This window comes from Doryrhamphus excisus, chromosome 22 (genome assembly GCF_030265055.1).
Source record: "Doryrhamphus excisus isolate RoL2022-K1 chromosome 22, RoL_Dexc_1.0, whole genome shotgun sequence".
NCBI classification, from domain to species: Eukaryota; Metazoa; Chordata; class Actinopteri; order Syngnathiformes; family Syngnathidae; genus Doryrhamphus; species Doryrhamphus excisus.
In genome coordinates, this window is record NC_080487.1 from 11934836 (window position 1) to 11949158 (window position 14323).

The window sequence follows — 14323 nt, forward strand, 5'->3', positions numbered from 1 at the left end:
AGGCAAACACATCCTGGTGATTAGAAAAAAAAAAGTCCGCCACTGAGGGGGACACACAAGGCAAGTAGTGTTGCCCACAAGCTCATCTCTGCTCTTCATTAAGTCTATTTGAAGAGTATTTGAAGGAGTCAGGAATGGAGGGAACTGAGACAAGACACGGCATTGAACATTTGCAAAAGTCTACTAAACAGTATAAGATGTTCTGATATGTGCCGTTTACTGTGGAACTTAGACACAACTTGTTACCTCTTGTGTTTTAGCTATTAAAAGATCAGTGGCACACCAACACTTGCATGTAGAGTGAGGAATGTGAAGGAACCACGGAGGAGGCAACAAGGGAGAAGGAAAAGAGAACAGTGGTGGTAGGAGGATGGACGTGTGGGACAGACCATTGAGAATCAGCAGTCCATTCAAAGTACTTATATTTCAATGTAAAAGTACTATGATGTTATATTGGGTAGTTGGACTGCAAACCAAACAAGCAGCAACAAGTTTGCATGTTCTTCCCATGCATGTGTGTTTTGTCTCCGGGTACTCCGGTTTCCTCCCACATTCCAAAAACATGCTAGGTTAATTAGCGAAATTGTCCATAGGTATGAATGTGAGTGTGAATGGTTGTTTGTCTATATGTGCCCTGTGATTGGCTGGCCACCAGTCCAGGGTTTACCCCGCCTCTCGCCCAAAGACAGCTGGGATAGGCTCCAGCAACCCCCGCAACCCTTGTGAGGATAAGCAGAGGATAAGTAGAAAATGAATGAATGAATGAATGAATGTATTGCAATATTTGATTTGACTAATAATAGGCTATAGTCAACCACAAGACAGCGATCAATTAATTAATTTATGAATTTTTGAAACGTAATGACTGTATTATGGACTGAGTGGTTAGCGCGCAGGCCACACAGCTAGGAGACCCGAGTTCGATTCCACCCTCGGCCATCTCGGGCCGGGTTTTCTCCGGGTACTCCGGTTTCCTCCCACATTCCAAAAACATGCTAGGTTAATTGGCGACTCCAAATTGTCCATAGGTATGAATGTGAGTGTGAATGGTTGTTTGTCTATATGTGCCCTGTGATTGGCTGGCCACCAGTCCAGGGTGTACCCCGCCTCTCGCCCGAAGACAGCTGGCATAGGCTCCAGCAACCCTCGCAACCCTTGTGAGGATAAGCAGTAGAAAATGAATGAATGAATGTATTGCAATATTTGATTTGACTAATAATAGGCTATAGACAACCACAAGACAGCGATCAATTGATTAATTTATGAATTTTTGAAACTTTATGACTGTATTATTGACTGAGTGGTTAGCGCGCAGGCCACACAGCTAGGAGACCCGAGTTCGATTCCACCCTCGGCCATCTCTGGCCGGGTTTTCTCCGGGTACTCCAGTTTCCTCCCACATTCCAAAAACATGCTAGGTTAATTAGCGACTCCAAATTGTCCATAGGTATGAATGTGAGTGTGAATGGTTGTTTGTTCTATATGTGCCATGTGATTGGCTGAAGACAACTGGGATAGGCTCCAGCACGCCCGCCACCCTTGTGAGGATAAGCGGCATTGAAAATGGCTGGATAGATGGATCTTGTGACACCCATTAAATTATGTGTTAAAAAATCTTTTGACTTTTTCATGGAATTTTAAATATATTTTATACATGGAAAAATACAATGATTGTATAGCTGTGTAAACATAATAATTACTGTATACCATATGGGCATTTTTATTTTGACGTATAATGTTAATTGCCAGCTGTGCTGCTTAAAAAAATTAAACATTAAATAGTTTCCCTGCTGCTCCAATGTCATTTGGAGACAAGCACAATTATATTTGATGCCTTGTCTGTGTTTGGAAGGTGGTGAGATGTTATCAGTCGTGTTTGGAATCAATTAGCACGTTCAACGAAGGGTGTGTGTTGCCAAAGTAGGAAAAGTTAAGGATGAGGAAACATAAGTGAGGCTGTGTTTATGTGTTAAGAGTTTTTTTTTTTTAAACCTCAGACTGATTCTAAATTGGGAGAAATTGTTAAAAAAAAAAAAAAGGCGAGAAGGCAGCTTTCACGCAGGGAAGATTTGAATAATGAATGTGTACTCAGTCGCAATATTGACATTTTTGGCATATGTGCTGTCCTCAGAGGGTGAGCATCATTTACTGATGTGTGTACATGTGTGTGTACATGTGTGTGTGGTAGCGGTGATGCTTGGTGGCGGTACATGGGATTGGAAGCAGACACGGAGGAGTAGGTGGATCACGTTGATGCCCAGGAGGGACGCTACCACGCAGCAACAACCACGCACCTTAAGCTTAAGAGAATACATTTGATTTTCACACTCAAAATTTAAATTGATGACGATTTACAATTTTAATGCTTGATTTTTAATCAGCGAATCAACACTTTACCGACATGAGGCACTGTAAGAAACGACAGTGCAGGCGTGTTTGTCAACTGAAACTGCAGGAGGTCATTACTCAATATAACAATCTGACTCATGGTGTCCACTTACAAAGAAAACTAAATTCATCAAACAGCGACTTAACACTCAAGAGGTATTGCTGATACATATACAAACATGTACCAATACAAGTTTAAAATAATAGAAAAATATATTGCATACCCCGCCTCTTGCCCGAAGACAGCTGGGATAGGCTCCAGCACCCCCCCCCCCCCCCCCCCACGTAGAAAATGAATGAATGAATATATTGCATTTCATTAGAGGACAAGTAGCATAGAAAATGCATGGACGGCACAGCAATGCTGCCTCTGTCCACAGGGGGCGCGAGAGGAGCCCACAGAGAGGCTGACGTCATTGCAGCCCACCGTTACAATTCATATTGGTGCATGTTTGTATATTTCGTCTGTGTGTTTTTTGAGTGTTAGTTGCTGCGTAATTAGATTGGCCTCCAGACATGTTGTGAGTGCACTGATAGCTCGTGATTAGCTCCTACCAAGCTACCATTTCCTCACTACACTTAGTTGTTGTTCTGAAGTAAAGGCATGTCACAAGATTAGAATTTTGGTAAATATGGTAAAAGGGTAGGATTGAATAAGATCTGATTCTTCCTACTCCTTTATTGACATGTTGAATTATGCAAATGTAAACATGTGGCACTTTAATAAAACCATGACCGCGCTGATACTGTAATAAGAGTATAATGTATTGCAGTGTCCATTTTGGAGAATGACAAGTGCCATACAAACAAAATCCTCCTGGAGATTTAAAAATAGCAAAGTCATTTGATGAATGTTCCTATGAGATAAACCACGTTGGGAATGTGGGTCAAGACTTCATCTCGCATTGTCGTACAGGGGGGAAAAAAAAGAAATGAGGCGAGTCAAATAAGGTTAAAAAAAAAAAAAAGATGGTGGTACTCACACTGCCCAGGTTGACCTCCCCTTTGCCCCCGCTGGAGAAGTGGTTGGTGAGCTGGTACAACATGGTGCGCCCTCGCTTCCTGGCCTCGCTCAAATGAGAGCCGCCCTTCCGCCTGCGCCGCTTGTCCTCCGAAACTAGGACATGGAAAGATTTTTAAAAAGTGATTTTAACATGTGCAAGATCTTGTTTCCGACATAGCAATATGACACCTGATGTACTACCTGGACTGAACTGTGGGAGGCAGCAATGAGCCATAAGCCACCCAGATTGACAGAATATTAAAAGAAGAAACTCTTATATGATTTTTATGCTGCTTTTATTGTGGTAAAGTTTGCATGACCAACATATTGATTAATTAGACATTTATTAGCCGTCCTCTATCAGGATTTTAATTAACAATTACCTGAAAGACGCTTTTATGATTAACACTTAACACTTTATGTGCAAGGATAAGTCAAAATAAGACATGCTAATGAACAAAAACAATAACGGGATGCACTTGGCATCATTAAGGAGATATCCAACATACCCTGATATTATCCAAGAGGAGAATGAGGGCAGCAAAGTGGAGATTATGGAGTGTAATACCGCACAGCAGCAGGCTAAAATGTTATGACGAGCAGTGGCTTGGAGATAGTACATCGTAGGAGTAGAGACTAAGAGTTTTGGAGTTTTGGTTTTGTGGCCTACCTTCCCTCCTGCTGTTGTGATGACTTTTCCCGTGGCTGTCTGTGATGTCCTTGAACGAGAATAGAAAGAGAACCATTTCCCCCTTCTCGTTCTTGATGGGCACAATGTCCAAGAGACACCAGAATGCTATACCTGCGATGACAACAGAACATGACTTTTCCTTCTGTACTTTCTAATAATACACAATATGCTTAATGGCAAGGCATGGATGGTTGTGCAGCGAGGAGAAAATGCGGGGGGGGGTGTTGTCGGTTGTGTTGTAGGAGTGTGCTCATTAGAGAGTGTGTCGACGGTGTCGTCTGCCACCAACCAAGCCTCCCAGTGGGTCCCTCGTGTGCGTGATGCAGGGCAAATTGTACACGGTTGAGTTATTTTTAAATGTATTTACAAAATATAGATATTGTGTGCTGACTGAGGGCCACTTGACAATGAAAGGGTGAAATGGCCCCTGTGAAATTTTGTATAGAAGTTATACTGCATATATTTGGAAAGTAACTGGATTGGACTTCATAGTGGAAATACTGTAAGTTTATCCCAATCACAGCACTTCAATATAAGATAGCTGAAATTAGCTTGTTATAATGCACAGAAAACCTGTGATTGGCTGGGGACTAGTCCAGGGTGTACCCCCGCCTCTTGCCCGAAGACAGCTGGGATAGGCTCCAGCATGCCCCGCGACACTTGTGAGGAAAAGCGGTAGAAAATGAATGAATGTTAGCATGAGGCTGTAATAATATATCACAAGTGAAGACTGAAGAGGCTGACGTCAATGAAGTGCAAAAGTGTGCTGATTTTCTTGCTGAATGTGGCTTGGTGTGACTTTGTTGTTTTTTTTGTGTGTAGCATGCAAATGTATTCGTTTCTCTTCACTCAATACTTGTGGAAGTGGTTTCTTCTCGGCTATGTCTCTACAAACTTTGCGGTAGAAAATGAATGAATGAATGAATGAATGAATGCACAGAAAAGGGAAAGAACTGACAGTTCCCCTTCAAGCTTTTCCATATTTTGTCATGTTGAGTATTTTATTGGGATTTATTTAAGTGACAGCCCACCACAAAGTGGCACATAATTGTAAATGTGTTGTGCAAAAATATTCGTCTCCCTTTAGAGTGCAACCAATTGCCTGATGATTTCTGAATAATGGAACGTTGACCTAATGATTAAATAGATTAAATAGTCAGTGTGTAATTTAATCTCAGTACAAATACAGCTGTTCAGAGGTTTGTTATTAAGAGAATATCGGCGAGCAAACAGCATCATAAAAGTCCAAGGAACACACCAAACAGGTCCGGCGTAAAGTTGTGGAGAAGCTTAACATACGTAGCTATCAAGTTTCAGCAACACACACACAACACAAACCTTCCAGGTCGCTACAATATCATAAATATGTATATATGATATTTAGATATGTTATGACAACTGTGTTTGATGATATTCTTCTATCTACTGTTGAGCCCGTTTTACAAGGCGAAAGCACCGTCAGATATTTTTTTATTCTAACAGCTGGGACAATGTATAATTTAGATACTAGCAATTGCAATGCCAGCACTGGAGAGAGAGATTAGTGGTCAACAAAGGTTGAGCGAAATCCATTATCTTAAAGTGGCTCCAGGGTTTGGACAACCAATCACTGCTCTGATTAAAAATAAAAATAAAAATAAAAATAAAAATAAAAATAAAAATAAAAATAAAAATAAAAATAAAAATAAAAATAAAAATAAAAATAAAAATAAAAATAAAAATAAAAATAAAACTTGGATGTATCAATTTAACGCTAAGTGTTCCTTTGTCGTGGAGAACTGCGCTGATATTTAATACGTGGCTTATTTCAGCTCTACGCACCATTCTTCCTGTAGAAGTGGACCTCGGCCTGGTACTCCTCTCGGCTCTCGAGGGCCTTCTCCATCTGCTGGGCCACATGCTCGCTGGTGTCGGTGCCGTACAGGAAGCGGCAGCTGCAGTTCTTCTGCATCACTTCGGTCCTGGTGAAGCCCGTCAGCTCACAGAAGCCATCCGAGCAGTAGACGATGGGGTAGCCGCGGTGGCCCTGAGCGTTTCCCAACAGGAAGTTACTGTCTGTCAGGAGAGAAGCAAGGAGTGTAAAACATCCTCGGAATTTCACTAAAAAGCACTAAATAATATTCATAACCGTTTTCCCCATTGTGAACTTTCCAGGAAAAGACTGACATGAAAATGCTGTTTTTGCCATCATTTTAACATAGATGGGACGGGATAATGGCGTGAGAGTTACAGCATATTATTTTCCAAACATTCATTTGGAAAAAGGCGGTCATAAAGCTGTCAGTCAGAGCATTATTACTACATTTATTTCTCCGCAGTCCATTAGCTTGACAAGCGCAAATAGCGGTGGCCTCCTTCTCAATGAGTAGACGCGACAATATGAACAATACACGACATGAAATGTTCCATTACATAGCGGTGTGAAGCGACTGGGATTAGAATCAGCACCTCCATGTTTATTGTCCATCTTCCGGTAGGGGATGAGATCCTGCCCCAAGTTTCTCTCGGTCTTGTTCATAAGTGAGTAAAGGATGGAAGCCAAATGTGGCCCGCAGGACACTAGTTTGAGGCCCCCGCCTTGATATGAAAGTTTAAAGTTTGATATGGATGCTATATGGTATCATGTACCCAGAAAAAATTATTACGTTTGATTAATGTTCATGTTAAAGGTTAAATAACTGTTAATAGTTATCCTCCCTATCCGTGTGGAAGTGGTAAGTTTTTGGCTATTTAAGTTGAAAGGAAATAACTTGAAGGCTACCATTTAGGTCGCTAGCTGTCTAGTTTGCGAGTTAGCATGTGTCTCAAGACCCTGCAGTTGCGCAATAAGTTTTTATTATGTGCCGTTTTATTATTATTATTATTATTATTATTATATTTATTTATTACTGATTGATTTTCTTTATTCTTGATTTGTTTATTTATTTTTCATCTTATTTTGTACAGAAAAATAAAAATTAAGATATTCGAGAACAGTAGAATGTTTTATCAGAGCTTTTATTGTAGAAAATCGGAACCAAAGCAAAGTTTGTATATTTTTCAGTTTTTAATAAATATGAAATGAAAATAAATCCAATTTTCATATAGTAAACCCTAAAAAAAAGACACATAAGTTGAGCCTAACTTGCCAAAATTGCTAAATATATCAGAATTAGTTCAACATTACCACAACGCACACGCATCAATACCAATGACATCACATGCCTTGATGACGTTACGCTTTGCTCGCCTGATTATTAGACAAAAGAGCCACCAGATGACGAGACTAAGCAATAAATCAGCCAGGCCTAAAGAAAATCCACAGGAGCGATACATCTAAATGTCAACCCGCACCAGCGGAGCATTATTAAGTCTCTTTTTGTTGGCCGTTGACTCCGTTAGTGCACATTCAGCAAGAAAAGCAGCACACTTTTGCACTTCATTGACGTCAGCCTCTTTAGTCTTGACTTGTGATATATTATTACAACCTCATGCTAACATTGATTCATTAATTTTCTACCGCTTTTCCTCACAAGGGTTGTGGGGGGTGCTGGAGCCTGTCCCAGCTGTCTTCGGATGAGAGGCGGGGTACACCCCGGACTAGTGTCGAGCCAATCACAGGGCACGTATAGACAAACAACCATTCACACTCACATTCATACCACTTACTGACGCTTTTGAGCTTGCATAGTAGTTGGTTAATATTCTGCATCATGCATTGGTAGTGTATTGTCTGGTTGATGTGGCACAATACTCTTACTGTAGTACTGTAGCTATATATGCAGTATATGTATTTACATTCCAGCAGCCATTTTGATTCATTCATTCATTCATTCATTTTCATGAGTGTCATGGGGGTGCTGGAGCCTATTCCAGCTGTCTTCGGGCGAGAGGCGGGGTACACCCTGGACTGGTGGCCAGCCAATCACAGGGCACATATAGACAAACAACCATTCACACTCACATTCATAACTATGGACAATTTGGAGTCGCCAATTAACCATAATTAGTACCCGGAGAGAACCCACGCATGCACGGGGAGAACATGCAAACGAGGGTTTGCAAGGGTGGAATTGAATCCCTGTCTCCTCGCTGTGAGGTCTACACGCTAACCACTCGACCACCGTGCAGCCTCATGCTAACATTATCAGCAAAATGTGCACTAAAAGTTGCATGGAATGTAACACCATGCATGACCTCAGGTGAATCTTTTGCTGGCAACAAAGAACCGTTTGTGGCTTCTTTTTACACTTTTTTTATTACTTTAGAACAATTTACATAACACCACAATGTCAAAAAATAGATTTTTTCAAAGTGAGTTTTGGCAGAGAGAAGTTAGCCACTGTATAATACAACTAAAAAATGAAGTAAAACAACTCATCCACCCCTGTGGTGTAATTTTACTTCATTGATGTTGTACTGAACAGCCTGGGCACTTCTCTATGCGGCGGTAACTTCCACCAGATGTGCAATTAAGGACGAGGCGCCACCCGAGCACGAGAAATCTCCATGAGAAGATTAGAGCCCGAGAATTGTTGCCATTGTCACACATGCTCTCAGCACGCCGCTTAGCATCACATGGAGACATAGCATAGTCTAGTTCAGGGGTCTCAAACATGCGGCCCGACACTAGTTTGAGGCCCCCGCCTTGATATGAAAGTTTAATGTTAGTGCGGCCCGCGCAAGTTTGATATGGATGCTGTATGGTATCATGTACCCAGAAAAAATTATTACGTTTGATTAATGATCATGTTAAAGGTTAAATAACTGTTAATAGTTATCCTCCCTATCCGTGTGGAAGTGGTAAGTTTTTGGCGATTTAAGTTTAAAGGAAATAACTTGAAGGCTACCGTTTAGGTCGCTAGCGCTCTAGTTTGCGAGTTAGCATGTGTCTCAAGACCCTGCAGTTGCGCAATATGTTGTAAATAAAAAGTATAAATGTGACTATAGTCGTGTTTTGTCATGTCTACAGGGCTCTAATAATGCTTTGTTCATTTTAATCTGAAAAAAATAATTTGTCTACCCACCAACTATATGTGGTTTCTTAAGTTTTTATTATTTGCCGTTTTATTATTATTATTATTTTATTTATTTATTACTGATTGATTTTCTTTATTCTTGATTTATTTATTTTTCATCTTATTTTGTGCAGAAAAATAAAAATTAAGATATTTGAGAACAGTGGAATGTTTTATCAGAGCTTTTATTGTAGAAAATCGGAACCAAAGCACTGAAAAAGTTTGTATATTTTTCTGTTTTTAATCAATGCATTTTTTTTTTTTGGAAAACCTGATGCGGCCCAGCCTTGCCCAGACCCTAGCTCCAGTGGCCCCCAGGTAAATTGAGTTTGAGACCCCTGGTCTAGTTGCTTTAATACATACTTAAAAATAGTAACTTTACTTAAGGGGATAGTGAATAAAGCTATTCTTTGGTGAGTGTTATGTAAACAGGAGATGAATGCAGGTGCTCTCTAACACTTGTAGACTCGCGAGACCATTGAGTTGGAATTTTTGGAACATTTCTGTAGGTTCCTCCCGCCCCTTCTCGTTTGTCTCCGTCGGCTATTTCTTTAGATTTGTGTTTCAAGGGTATTTCTCAGGAGTCTTGTGTTATACAGTAGTCTTTGAGAAACACAGTCGAGCTCCTCTGCCTACTGATAGATTTAACTCATCTCCGTCTCTCGTCCTGTATTATTGCACGCTTAAGACACCTGGAGGTGTCTCGTGGACATTTTGGGAGCACTCTCGCGTCCGCCGCTAACGCTCTGCTGTGATGTACTCGTTCAATTTGATAAACTCTACAGGGTGCGATGAAGTCTTAATTGTGCCACACTGAGATGAGTTGGAGAGCCTTTGACAAGCACGGGAAGGAGAGGCTGTTTTATGGTCTCTGTGGCGCACATAAAGAAGACCTGCTCCTCCAAGAAGTTCGTCAACACATTTTTCCCCAAAGGAAATCATGTAAAGTGTTCCAGTGTGGCGTACCCCTTCAAATATTTGAACACTTGAAGCCGTGTACCCCGATTCCTGCACAAAAAAGTTACTAGTTTTTACTTTTTTAGCCCGACTAGTTCTAAGGTTTTTTGTCTATTAGGGGACCTATTATGCTTTTTCCACTTTTCTGACCTATAAACGTAGTTAAAAATATAATTCTTGTGTTAAACAATTCCAAAGTTTCAGATAATGAGGTTTGTGCATTTGGAAGTGAGCCCTGAAAGAAGTTTGGTATGGCTCAAAAACGCTTGGTTCAAGAGGGCGTGGTAAAACTGTTCCTTTGTGATGTCACAGAGGATCAGGCTTTCTAATGGGCATGGCTAGTTTGGCTTCTTTGTTTACGTTGCAAGCCATGGCTCGTAAGGGAAAGCCACATTTGTTTACAATTCCTCAAGACGCCACCATCAGGCAAAAGTGGTTGGAGTTCCTGATTCCGGCATCTCTGTGCGGAGCATCCATGTTCTCCTTGTGCGTGTGTGGGTTTTCCCCGGGTATTCCGGTTTCCTCCCACATTCCAAAAAATGTACATGTGAATGGCTGCTTGTCTATATGTGCCCTGTGATTGGCTGGCCACCAGTCCAGGGTGTACCCCGCCTCTTGCCTGAGGACAACTGGGATAGGCTCCAGCATGCCCCCTAGTGAGGATAAGCGGTATAGAAAATGGATGGATGGACTGTATAGGTCATACCGAAGTAGTTTTAAAAGACGCTTTTAAGTGGGAAATAATGAATATATAATATAATAATAATATATAAATATGACATTTTCACAGCAGTTTTGGGGAAGATTATATTTTTTGTTGTTGTGTGGAAGTGAATTTTAAGCACCTCCCACGGGTTAATACAGTATTATAGCCACATTTTAACACAGGAACAGATAAAATTCAATCTCCGGGATTTGTAATGGGAAAAATTCTGACTGTTTGGATGTTAAAATGAAATGCACCTAATGCAGACGCCAGATTAAAAACACACTTTCAAGGTACACTTTGCTGACAGTTGTGGTGTGTATATGTGTATATGTGTGTGTATATGTGTGTGTGTTGCTCTGCTCTCTTTTTAAGTGAAAGGTGTTTGCTTGTGAGGAGGGTAGGGGGTATAAAGGGTCTTCTTATCTCTCCTTACAGCTGCCTCGTGGTTAGAACAGCACACTGCTGCTGTCACTGTGTTACAGTTACAAGTCACACACACATACACACACACAGAGAATGCAAGCATGAGTGACAGCACACAACCTGAGAGGTCGTGCGAGGCTGCGCTGTAACCTTTGACCTGGGGCGGGTAACACAAGCATAGACATCGCTTCAGCACTGCATCCCACTTTTAAAACGGACACAATTAGTGGATTCAACCCCCCCACAAATCAATAAGAGTGACAACAAACGCTAATTTAAGGTGATTATTATTATGATAGTTTGACTATTTACTGTCAAGTACGCCTGTGTTGACATTTTGACTGTGTGGCTGCTTAAGTCAGCACTTTTACTTTTTTTTTTTTTTTTTGCTGATTTTGCGTCTTCTTTGGACTGGACTGACACCAACATGCTTCATATTTGGACTCTCTCTCCTTGAACAGATGCTCAATTAAACACACAGCAAAATAATAATAATTATTACAGTTATTCTGACAACTAGCTTTTGGTTTCATTATAGTTAAAAAAAAAGTCATCAGTTGTCAGTACATGCTGATATCCATCCATTTTCTATGCCGCTTATCCTCACTAGGGTCACACAGGTATGCTGGAACCTATCCCAGCTGTCTTCGGGTCAAGAGGCGGGGTGCACGCTGGACTGGTGGCCAGCCAATCACAGGGCACATATAGACAAACAACCATTCACACTCACATTCTTACCTATGGACAATTTGGAGTCGCTAATTAACCTAGCATGTTTTTGGAATGTTGGAACACAGAGATGGCCGAGGGTGGAATTGAACTCGTGTCTCCTAGCCGTGAGGTCTGCGCGCTAACCTCTCGTCGCCGTGCAGCCCGTGGTATTTAATATTTGTTGTTCGTTTTCTACCGCTTATCCTCACAAGGGTCGCAGGGGGTGCTGGAGCCTATCCCAGCCTATCCCACCCTGGACTGGTGGCCAGCCAATCACAGGGCACATATAGACAAACAACCATTCACACTCACACTCATACCTATGGACAATTTGGAGTCGCTAACTAACCTAGCATGTTTTTGGAATGTGGGAGGAAACTGGAGTACCCGGAGAAAACCCACGCATGCACGGGGAGAACATGCAAACTACACACAGAGATGGCCGAGGGTGGAATTGAACTCGGGTCTCCTAGCTGTGAGGCCTGCGCGCAAACCACTTGACCACCGTGCAGCCCAAGTCGGAAATTAAAAATAAATATTAGACAGTAAGAGAGAGTACTGTAGTTGTAGTACTACACTAAGCAGGGATACTTAAACGCTGCAACAACTCTCTCATGAATTCAACCTTTAAAGCAACAAAAACAAGCAATTTGTCACATGTCTCCTAAAGTATTTCCCCCCCTGCCAGTCAACGTGATGTCAGACATTAACAGTCAAGCATCTGTGTGCTCATTGAGATGACAGAGGCGACAGAGAAAAGTCCAAACATGACAGGCCAACACACACACACACACACACACACACACACACACACTTGTCCCAGAGGCCTGTGCCTACAACGAGCCACAAGCTCCCCCGAGGTGGCAGCAGCTACAAAACAAGAGCCTGATTTGAAGCTCATGTGTGTGAATATTAGTATTTTTTATTCGGTTTTGCCGCATCCAAACGGCATCAGTGCTTTTGTCAAACGAGTGAAATGCTGCACTTGAGGTCGAGGAGATAATAAGCACAACTCTGTGTAAAAGCAAACATAACCCCTAAAAAATATTTAAAAAAAAAAAAAGGTATAACCTTGAAAGCAACTTACAAATGACCCTTATACAGCACACATGTTCAGGTCTACTGTAAAATGCAAATATCGACTGAATTATGCAACGAGTACTTTCTGGTGTCATATATGACAAGGTTTTCAGCTAGTACTGTTGTATTATTTCACAGTTTTTATTAAATACACAAAATAACAAATGATATTCATCATTTTTGGACCTTAAAAAACACCAGAGTACTGAAAATAAGTATATTCAATTATTTTGTAAAGAGGTAGTATTTACTAGTTCGACTAGCTGACGAGTTTGATTCCCCACTCGGGCATCTCTGTGTGGAGTTTGCATGTTCTCCCCGTGCATGCGTGGGTTTTCTCCATGTACTCCGGTTTCCTCCCACATTCCAAAAACATGCTAGGTTAATTAGCGACTCCAAATTGTCCAATGGTATGAATGTGAGTGTGAATGGTTGTTTGTCTATATGTGCCCTGTGATTGGCTGACCACCAGTCCAGGTTGTACCCCGCCTCTCGCCTGAAGACAGCTGGGATAGGCTCCAGCACCCCCGCGACACTCGTGAAAATGAATGAATGAATGAATAAAAATGGCTGCTGGAATGTAAATACATATATATATAGCTACAGTACTACAGTAAGAGTATTGTGCCACATCAACCAGACAATACACTACCAATGTATGATGCAGAATATTAACCAACTACTATGCAAGGTCAAAAGACTCAGTAAGTGTGAATGGTTGTTTGTCTATATGTGCCCTGTGATTGGCTGGCTGGCCACCAGTCCAGAGTGTACCCCGCCTCTCGCCTGAAGACAGCTGGGATAGGCTCCAGCATAACCGCGACTCTTGTGAGATTAAGTGGTGTAGAAAACGGATGAATGGAGTTAATGAGTTTTGCCGACCTCAATATATATTTCCATACAAATGGAATATTTCCACCCGCCTCCCGTTCACTCATTGTTTCCAGCACCGTTGTTCCATAGGACAACAGCATGAACAGAGTGAGACCTGTTGTGTTTGAGTATAGCTTTGTGAGGAGCAATGCAAGGTAAGGTAGTTTATAATTATAATATATTATCATATATATTTTTCATTGCATATTTCACCGACATTGCGGGAGAGGGAATTGCCGACTACGGGAAAACCGCTTTGGGCATTATGATTAGTTATTAAGAGAAATTCCCGAGGGAAATCAAATACAGGGATACAGAAATTACTTGAGAATTCATGACGACTTGCTCCAAAAAGTGGCGGAAAAGTTAACCCATAAGTTATGCATGACACAAATTTTCATCATTTCAACATGTACATATACTGTACTTCATACTTGAATACTACTACAGGGACCAAATCCATAAGTGTACCCCTTCAAGTCCAGAATTTT

At 41.3% G+C, this 14323-nt stretch overlaps 1 protein-coding gene across 11 annotated transcripts in view; it reads right to left on the reverse strand.

Moving 5' to 3' along the window:
* Positions 1–14323, reverse strand: part of kcnh4b (potassium voltage-gated channel, subfamily H (eag-related), member 4b) — a 42387-nt gene that overhangs the window by 23270 nt on the left and 4794 nt on the right. For 9 of the 11 annotated variants that reach the window (XM_058062747.1, XM_058062749.1, XM_058062744.1 and 6 more), the window contains 3 exons: positions 5904–6137; positions 4062–4193; positions 3372–3505 (listed from right to left, as the gene is read on the reverse strand). In XM_058062747.1, coding sequence (XP_057918730.1) covers positions 3372–3505; positions 4062–4193; positions 5904–6137 — 500 coding nt within the window. The remainder of the gene's footprint in view (positions 1–3371; positions 3506–4061; positions 4194–5903; positions 6138–14323) is intronic. The other 2 variants (XM_058062751.1, XM_058062750.1) reach the window with 2 other exon arrangements.